Source organism: Palaemon carinicauda, chromosome 44 (assembly GCF_036898095.1).
Source record: "Palaemon carinicauda isolate YSFRI2023 chromosome 44, ASM3689809v2, whole genome shotgun sequence".
NCBI lineage: Eukaryota > Metazoa > Arthropoda > Malacostraca > Decapoda > Palaemonidae > Palaemon > Palaemon carinicauda.
The window spans coordinates 4,168,265-4,178,264 of NC_090768.1; the positions used below are offsets into that span (position 1 = coordinate 4,168,265).

At 43.9% G+C, this 10,000-nt stretch overlaps 1 protein-coding gene across 12 annotated transcripts in view; it reads right to left on the reverse strand.

The window, feature by feature from the left end:
- Window positions 1-10,000, reverse strand: part of mtd (mustard) — a 933,126-nt gene that overhangs the window by 138,038 nt on the left and 785,088 nt on the right. For all 12 annotated transcript variants that reach the window (XM_068366640.1, XM_068366639.1, XM_068366633.1 and 9 more), the window contains 3 exons: window positions 7,184-7,362; window positions 6,240-6,427; window positions 5,533-6,103 (listed from right to left, as the gene is read on the reverse strand). In XM_068366640.1, the coding sequence (XP_068222741.1) occupies window positions 5,533-6,103; window positions 6,240-6,427; window positions 7,184-7,362 (938 nt within the window). The remainder of the gene's footprint in view (window positions 1-5,532; window positions 6,104-6,239; window positions 6,428-7,183; window positions 7,363-10,000) is intronic.

Below are 10,000 nucleotides of genomic sequence, written 5' to 3' on the forward strand. Positions count from 1 at the left end.
GGGGAGAGACCTGGGACGCCCGGTGAAAAAGTCCTTCTACCGAAACAAGGTCTCAGTGGGATAAAGCGAGGCTAGGGACTCCGCGAGGTGGGGTCCGTCTCTTTAAGAGCCGGCATGGCAGAACCTTCTTTGACAGCTTGAATAGTAAGACCTGTCCGGGCGGAGATTCGCAGTCCTCTTAGATATTTCCTTATAACTCTGACAGGACACAAATTCAAGTCACCTTGATTACCTGATTTTGGAATTGCTGGAATAGAGTAACCCTCGAACCTAGGATCCCAAACGGATGGGTTTTTGGGTTTTGGCGACAAACGAGGGGACAACTTAAAGGAGATATCTCTCCAACCCCTTGAGTGTTCTACCACGTAGGACAACCCATGAATTTCTCTTATTCTCTTCGCCGACGCCAAAGCTAACAAGAAGACCGCCTTAAGCGTAAGATTCCTGTCCACTATATCCTTCAAAAGTTCGAAGGGAGGCTTACTAAGCATATCTAGAACCCTAGCCAGGTTCCATTGCGGAACCCTAGGAGACAAGGGAGGACAGGACTGCTCAAAGCTCTTGATGAGCATCGAGATGTGTCTAGAAGAACCTAGATCTATTCCTTTCAAGAGAAAAACTTGTCCAAGGGCAGCTCGTACCCCTTTACTGCTGGAATCGACAAGCCCAACTCATCTCTGAGGTGAACGAGAAAGTCTGCGATGTCAGGTACCGATTCTTCTAAAGGCTTTATTTTCTTTGAAGCACACCATTTAGTAAAATCTGCCCATTTTGCTTGGTAGACCGCTGTAAAGGACTGTCTCAGGTAAAGTGACATTCTAACAGCTGTCTTGGTCGAATACCCTTGTCTTTTCAGGAGGCTCTGGATAACCTCCAGGCGTGAAGACGAAGGGATTGAGGATTCTCGTGGAACCTCAGAAAGTGTGGCCACCTCAGAAGGTCTGGTCTGTCTGGAAGAGGCCACGGAGGGAGAATAGCCAGACCTTTTAGGTCTGCGAACCACTCTCTCTCCGGCCACCAAGGCACTACCAAAGTCATCTTTAGGTTGTTGGCTGTCCTTACTCTGTTGAGAATCTGCCTGATCAGGGCAAAAGGAGGAAAGACGCACACGTCCAGATTGTACCACTTGTGCTGAAAGCCGTCCTCCAATGCCGCCTTTGGGTCTGGGACAGGAGAACAGAATACGGGAAATTGCGCGTTCAGCCTTGTACCGGTGAACCCCACATTCGGATGATGCATCTTGCTACCTCGGGGTGAAGAGACCATTCTGTCCCTACAACCTGGCCTACCCTGCTGGGCCGAAGTTTTTCTTTCCCGGAATGAATCTCGCCGACAGTCTGACTTGTTCCCCTTCTGCCCATTTCAGGACTTACAAGTCGAGAACGCACAACTCCTTCGACTTCAATCCTCCTTCCTTCCATTAGACGGATCCCCCGTTCGTGAGCCCAAACGGAGATCGTCGTAAAAATTCTCGTGAATACCTGGGGGGCTGTGGACAGGCCGAAGCATAGGGCTCTGAACTGCAAAATCTGGGCACCCCACTTCACCCGGAGATACTTCCTGCTTGCTGGATGAATTGGGATTGGAAATAGCCATCCTTGAGGTCTATGGATATCATGAAGTCTCCTTTCCTCAAGGACGCCATGACCATTCTTGTGGTGTCCATCTTGAAATGCGTTTTCCGAATGAATTTGTTGAGGGCTGAAAGGTCTATCCCTGGTCTCCAACCTCTCGGTGTTTTCTCTACCAGGAACAGTCGACTGTAGAACACCGGACCCGGAAGATGAACAGTCTCCATTGCTCCCTTCTCCAACATTGTGGAGATTCTTCCTCCAAGGTTGCTCTCTTCAGGGGTCTTTGGGGGCCAACCACTCTGCCTGGCTTGCCGGAATCAAGGGAGGTGGAACTTCTAGAAAAGGGAGCCTGTAGCCCTCTTTCCAAACAGTTACCGGCCACGGTTCTGCCCCGTGGAGTTTCCATGCTTGCCAAAATAGTCTGAGGCATCCCCCTACCTGAGGCTTGGGCAGGGGAGGGGGGCCTCCCACACTACCTTCTACGGGAGGAACGTCCTGAACGGCCTCTCCTTGCTGAAGAGAAGGAATTCCTATAGGTGGAAGGGGCTGAATTGGTTCCCCTTCGGGAGGGATTCGCTGACTGAGCCCACTGTGATGTCGAAGGTACTCTCGTCACTTGAGTTGGGGAAGACCGAGAACTAGCAGGTGCCTCGGATACAGGCCTTCTAAATACCGCTCTCCTCGCCGATTGAGCCTTCAGCAAGATGGTATCTTTCTTCTTAGCCAGTTTCTCCGCAACTTCTTGGAAAGGTTCTTCAGGACCGAGTCTCTTCTCCTCAAGACCCAGTTCGCAGATAATGCCAAGGCCTGGAACGTGAGAAACTTAAGGGCACGGCAGCCCGATCCGACCAATTCCTTCAGGGCTTCTCACTTGGTAGGGTCCAAAGAGTCGTCGGGATCTGGGTACCTACTAAAGTAGTAGCCCACCAGTCCAACCATGAGGCGACATTCACGAGATCCTAGGACATCTCCTCCATCATGATGGACTCGGATTGTGAAAAGAAAATGGGCGCGGCAGACGCCCTGTCTTCCGGGGCACTTGTCCTAACACTTCTAGGACGTCCTCTAGCTTGCTAGCCCCATGTGGACGTCGGTCTAAAGCATAATACTTGCTTTGTGATTTCAGGCCATGTAGCAGTTTGGCCGAACTGTGACCTTTGGAGGTGTCCCTATTGCGGGTGACTACCTCATCAATATGGGCGCACCCCAACTTTACGTCCCTCGCCTCGGGAAGAGCCAAAGATGACTTCTTCTGGACGGGCTCCTCCATAATCCTGTTAAGGCCAGAGCTCCAGACATCATCTTCCTGAGGTAGTGGCTCCTCAATTTATTGTGACTCCTTATAAGGAGATCACCCTCCTATAAGCGGAGTCCTCCAGCGCTTCAAGATCCGCGTCCGCATCCACGTCCTCCGTCCGGCGATGGGGTATAGATTCATCACGGGCACCTCCGCTCTGACGGGACCCGCGGCTAAGACCTTCTGGAGAGACGGGCGCCTCTAACACTTTCCAAGCCTTTGATAATGGGACGGACTCCTCCATGGAGTAGTTCGACGGAGGGATCCGTGCACGTGTAGAGTCAACACGGGCACCTCCGCTCTGACGAGTCTCGCGGTTAAGCTTTCAGGAGAGACGGGTGCCTAAGTCATTTGTCGAGTCTTCGACAAGGGGACGGGCTCCTCCGTGGTGTTCAACGGAGGGATCTGTGCACGACGATAACCTCCACGGGCTGACTCGTCGAGGCTGCCCCCGGAGAGCCTCACCACAGAGCCCGTGACTGTAGTCAGGTCTTTGAGCTTACTCTGGACGGGAATTGCCGTAGTGGCGAGGGCCTCAGTCTTATAGGCGGAGTCTTCCGTTAGGACGGGCATTGCCGTGTTGGCGAGGGCCTTTGTCCTATAGGCGGAGTCCTCCGTTAGGACCGGGCATTGCCGTGGCGGCGAGGGCCTCCGTCCTATAAGCGGAGTCCTCCGTTGACACGCCTTCAGTGTCGCAGACCGTGTCCTCCGTCCGGGGTTGATAAGCTGTACCGACGGGCGCCTCCGCACTAGGTTGTGGACTGAGGATGGGCACTGCCGTGGAGGCGAGAGCTTCCGTCCTCCGTTGTCTTCCTTCGAGGGGGATGAGGCTTCCGTGGGCTTGCCCGACGGAGGAAGCCGTCCCTGTTGATCGCTCGCATGAGCTGACTCGATGAGGCTGCCCGCCGAAACGGCGACTCCCTCCGCTGGTCGGGAAGTCGTCTATTTCGCGGCCTTACGCCTATCTGACGAGGACCTTGGGTCCTTCCGAGGGTCAACCTGTGGCTGGCAGAGGCCCTTCTAGGAGGACTGTCTCTGTACGCCAAAGCTGCTCCTCCTGAGCTCCTTCCTCGGGGACCTTGATGGCCTCCTTCCATGTCGCGATCTGGAACAGGACCAGGAATGAGAGCGCCTTCTCCTGGAACCGCCGACGGTGAGTCTTCCTACTCTATGGTGCCTTCAGCTGCGGAGACACCTGAAAAACATGCCCAAGAAGCGGGCGAAGAGACAGGGACATTTTTTACTCCACAAGGGAAAAACAGACAAGACGTGACCCCCGAGCACCAGGGCACAGTCTCTAAGACACCCACTAACCTCACCTTCAGGCCCACCACTTGCCAGGAAAGAATCTGCTACCCCACTATCATGAAGAACAGACTCCTGGGGAAGAGCCACTGGCTTCTTCCCCGCAACAGACTTACCTCGTCCCCTACTCTGGGAAGGGAAGGTGGTAGGGAAACTCTAACCGACGTTCCTCCTGGAGACGTCAAGGGCGAAGAGGTGCTAGCCTTCTTGGGCGACCTCTAGGAAGACTTCTTATTCTTGGTACCGAAGCGTACCCACTGCACCTCTGCCCCTGCACGACGAGCACAAGACTAACAAGCACAAGGGAAAGCACAAAGGAATATAGTGGAAAAGCACAAAGCACAAGGTAAAAGCACTAAGCACGAGGGAGAGCACAACGGGCCATGCGGTAACCACACGGTACACGAGTCGGGGACACAAGGGTCGCACTGAGATAAGAAGAGCGTCGAGATATCACGACGCGACCAGAGAACTTACTGAAGCTTACGACCCGAGAGAGCATGCGGCCTACCTTGGTTTGCCCTCAGGGCAAGTTTTCCTCCGCTAGGCCTACCATTATAGAAAATGGGAGTAGGGTAAACTACACAAAACTCTGGTCGTTTGAGAGGAGGTTCCAGGTAACTCCTAAGAAAGTGTTTCGAGGTAAGTCTCTGTGTTGGAACAACTTTCTTTTTTGAAGCACCATCTTTCCTAAAATTAGGTTTCAATTTTATTTCATGCACTACTTTGTGGCAATAATAAATATAGGACTACTGCACTGTATACAATTTTGGCACACTGCAATACTAGATACTACATATAATAGGGCAAAAATGTCTAAATATTACTTGTGCATATTCTTGAAAACTGCAGTTTACATTACATTGTTCCCTAGATCACAATACTTCAGCTACAAATGGAATATAGCCTATACTACACACTGCATTTCTTCTGGCTAGGCTCTCACCTGAGACTGGCTAACACGCAAAGCATTCATGGAATTTGAGGCAGTTGAACCATGAGTTTTATTTAAGTTATGCTGTGCTGCCTTTGGTGTGTTGAGGCTTGTCTCAGTTCGCCACAATCGACTGTGAGATGCCCACTTTGCATTTTTGATTAAGAAAATCAAAATTAAAGCTTCACTCCTTGTGAATAAAAACATTAATGCCGTACTTAAAGATTAAGCAAAATACATTTAAATATTTTTCAAAAAAAAAAAAAAAAAAAAAAAAAAAAAAAAAAAAAAAAAAAAAAAAAAAAAAAAAAAAAAAAAAAAACCATGCATTTAAAAAGCTAGAAAAATTGGCAACTATTTTGACAGAAAAAATTGCACAACAAATACTTTATTCTTAAGCAAAATTTCTTGCACAAGCTTACTTTTTGTTTACGTGATTCTTGCATACTGGCCTCTCCTCCAAGGTCAGGTATAGACTCCTCATCTCCAGTTAAGTCAAATGTGACTGATGTGGTTCTCTTTTTATCATTACAAGTAACATCCTCTGCTATCTGTGATGCTGCCGAGGTTGAATCATTTTGAGCAAGTTCCTGAGCAGCTGTATTATCACACTGAGTTTGAGCAAGATTTGGGGGTGTAGCCTGAGTGTCTTCTAAGCGTCCTGCCTCAGCTATTGGCGTCAAATCTCCTGCGGAAGGAGCAGATACTTGATGCTGGATACTGGACAAAGGCTGCACTGGTGAAGGCTGGCCCTCCCCACTAGCAGGAGAAGCATCAGAACCAATGGGTGAAAGGAGTTCATGCTCAAAAGCTTTAGGAAAGGCTGAACTTTCTCTAGTGTCACCTCCACAAGAACATGATGAATCGTTATCATCTTGGGAGGCTGCCAATTCTGGAAATGTTGCATCTTTGCAGAGGGAAGCATCTTTCCCTGGGGACTCTGGACGATCCTGACTTGGACCCCAATAAATTTCAGGCTTAGGAATTTCTGGCCTGAAATAAAATTTGTATTCATTACTGGAAATATCAAAGGAAATTATTTCACTTCAAAATTTCATCCTACATATTAATAAATTTGTATTAAAAGAAAATAGCAAAATTTCTACAGACAAAACATGAAAATACTTACTTTGGCAAATTAGTATCTTTAACTTTCATATGGGCTATGTCATAAAAGAGAGCAGCATTAACAACATACTCCATGGGAGCAATGACACCATAACTTTCAGGTCCATGTTCTATCACCAGGGGATCAGAAACATTAGGGTCAAACATCACAGCATTTGGAGTGACTAGAAGTACTCCTGCAACTACACCCTGTGGAGGCAAATAAGAAAACAGGAATAGATGAGAAAAAATATTAAAACTTCAGTTATCAAGTAGGACAATTTTAGGTATTGCTAATCACTGGTCCCCTATTTACATTCTTGATTTTAAAATTCAAGTATAGCCAGCTTTTCACAATGATTGTAATCCCACATACCTTGACAACCAACAATAAAGGTTTCCCCCACATTATTATATGTCAGACTGAATCCCACTAACTACCTCATTACTCTTAGTTTCTTACTATCAAAATGTGAGGAGAATGATTGATTTCTACATTTTTAGTCAATTTTACTCTCTGCTCTCCTTCTACTTAGGCTAAGGTTTCAAATGACATCTACTGACTTAAAAGTGCTGTTAGAAAACGAACTGCATCCCGGGGGAGACTGATTAACCAAAGTGGGACCAAATGATTTTAGCTATATAATTAGCACCCTCCACAGGGGGATTGTATAGTTCCTCTCTTGAGAAAATAGACCATGTCATGCTTATTTAAGCTTCTATATGAATTTCACACAATAGTTAGTTTCCTATTTCAATATGAAATCTCCATAAACAAAGTTGATCTAACTTTTTTTTTTTTTTTAAAACAAATTTCTGTAATAAAGCTCAGGAATTGAAGGTGTGTACACAAAAATAATGAATAATAAATGTACAACACAGGTTATATAAAAAATTAAAATTCATATTCACTTAATAACCCCTCTATTGTATTACATACACAAACTTTAGCTTTCTGATCCTCACCTGTCCATCTGTGATATGTCGTACACTGATTTTGAGGAACTTTTCAAGGCAGTCTTGGTCAAGAGATCGATCAACATCTACTGAATTCGCTGGTGTTCGAGGGTAATTCGGAGGGGACAGGGGTATCTTGGTATCCCCTCGTTGAGTAGGGGTCACAGGACGTATGTTTGCCAGCAAATCTATTAAAAGATAAAAATTAAAACATTATTAAGAGTTCCATCCAGATGTTGAAGGTGCAAACACAATCTATATGGTTGAAAAAGAAAAAATAGTTATCAAAACCAATACAGTATAGGTTACAATTTAGTAGATTAACCAACAAAAGCTTGAGATATTACTAATAGAGGATAACATGGTCTTGTAAGACTAGCCACAAAGTTAAATGTTGGCCCCCTTTCTTTCAAGTACAGAACTAACTCTCCCTCTACCCACACACGTTAAATACTGTATTCTGAAACCTCTATACATTCCTCTATACATATACACAAAACTCCCTGCCCAGAAGTCTTAATACAACAAGTTTATGACCCTTAACCAGTACCAATTTCAAACAGTGTTTGGGTTAAATCTCTCAGTAAGGCCATGCAGACCTACCAAGGGTGATGAAAAAGAAAAAAAAAAACTTCCAGACAAAATGGTCCCTGTACACAGCAGCCTCTATGCAGGCAGGGACTACAAGAAATTGCCAAGGAAAATAGATATGAGGCATGTTGGGTAAAAATCAGCAAGACTGACGTTGGAACACTAGTAGGGGAAGCTTGGAAGATGTGGAAATACTCCTTCCAAGAATTGTTGACACTAGTTATGCACAGGGAGATGTGATGGGTAGAAATAGCTTGGGAGAGAGAACCTAAGACAGAAGTAGAGCAAGTGCTAATAAGGTTTACAGTTACTAAACACAATGTTCAAGAACAGAGATTATAAAATACAAGACAGGAAAAGCTGGAACGGATCAATTCTACTAAAATTACAAGTACAGACATAAACAAAAAGGAATACACTTATAAGAGACAAGGTACGATTAAATTAAATTACAACGAGTCTATTTGAAAATGATGGATTTTAAGATGAGAAGTCATCAAAGCAACAGAAACCTGTAAACTGAAATATAAAAAATTCAATAAGGAAAACTTTTTGAAGAAAGTCTCAACAAACACAGTATCAGAAAGTGGACGGTGGAAACCTTCAAGTAAGGCATATAAATATAGCTGTGACATCAACGAATGAGTAAAGAGAATAACAGAGGACAGACTGGGAAGAGGAAATAGGTGTATACTAGGAGAACAGGTGGGAGGCTAAAAGTATATGGAATAGGTATGGTGATGATAATGGAGGAATTAAACACTGGAAGGAATCTCAAGAAAATGGAAAGAAAATATACAGTAAAGTAAATTAGTCAGGGAAATCTGGAATAATTATTAAAATTGCAGTAAAAAAAAAAAAAAGGAAATTTGTGGAGATGTACATAAAGATAAAAATTGATTAATCAAGACTAAAGAAATGAAATACAAAATGTTTTAGAAGAAAATCTATACAAAATGGATGTTAGTATAATAGAGGGTCCAATGTAGATTACATCATCTATCTGATATCCTTGTGAGAGTTATGGATGTAGGTTTGGGAGGCAAATGAATCCACCTACTGTACTGGGTCACCAACAGCTTTTTTTTTTTTTCTGGCTCCCCAAGGCCTCATATCATGTAGAGATGTGGTTTGGACATTGATTATTTGTAGCCAGCAATACTCAACCCCAAAGACATTGTGTAACAGCAAAAATGACCTGTCCCTTATCTTCACTGCTCCTCATTAGTTACTTCTAAATATTTTGGAGAAAATGCTTTAGTGACTTCTAAAGTTAGGTTAGTTAAAGATGTATTCCTCTATGCAAGGTTCCAGTACAATATGGAGAGGAAGGAAGATGAATCATTGAATAATGGTAGATGGGCAGATCCTGGCCAAGGTGGAAAATTATTTCCTTTGGAACAAAAATGGACTAAAAGTATATAATGAAATGAGTAAGACAATATGTAGCAACAGCCTTCATAAAGCCCTGGTAAATAACACCATTAAAATGATAAAAAACTTATGTTACATGGATAAGGCGATACATGGTCATAGACATAAGGAAATGAAGATTATTTTGTAAAGGTGGGTTAATACTGTATAATACTACGATTCAAGTCCAGAGAATTGTAAAAAATCATATTACGAATGAGGAAGTAATGAAGTGCTATGACCTATTTGCTGGAGAACAGCACATGAGATAGTTTAGACATATTATGGGAGAGGATGAAGAACAGCAATCTTGATAGGTATTTAAGGAGAGATCAGGACAACCAGGATACTACAAAAATGGTGTAGATCAAGATTCAAAGGAAATAGGAATTCAGGTGAAGGAAAAGGCTTAAGAAATAAGAGAGTAGAGCGAGACACCAATTCCACATTAACACAAAAGGAAAATCTGAAGTAATAAAGTTATAAATACAGATAAAATTAACGCTCGTAAAACTCGATCAATAGAATTTGATAAAAAAATTACATGGGTATGTAGAGAGTACTGTAGTATTAGTAGCAGTAAATATAATAACACCATGTAAAATAAATAATAGATTTAAGCAGTTACACCTTTCTTACTTTTACAGTAAACAACTTAAAAAATCAATAAATTCTAGAAAAAAGCAGGCAAACTTGGGTTAAAGTTTAAAATTAAGGGGTACCACTCGCAAAATTAAATCTTGTTCTTACCATGGCACTATTTATACATTATTGGCACTGATAAAGTTTAATACATTCTGATTTCACTTTATCCTAATCTGT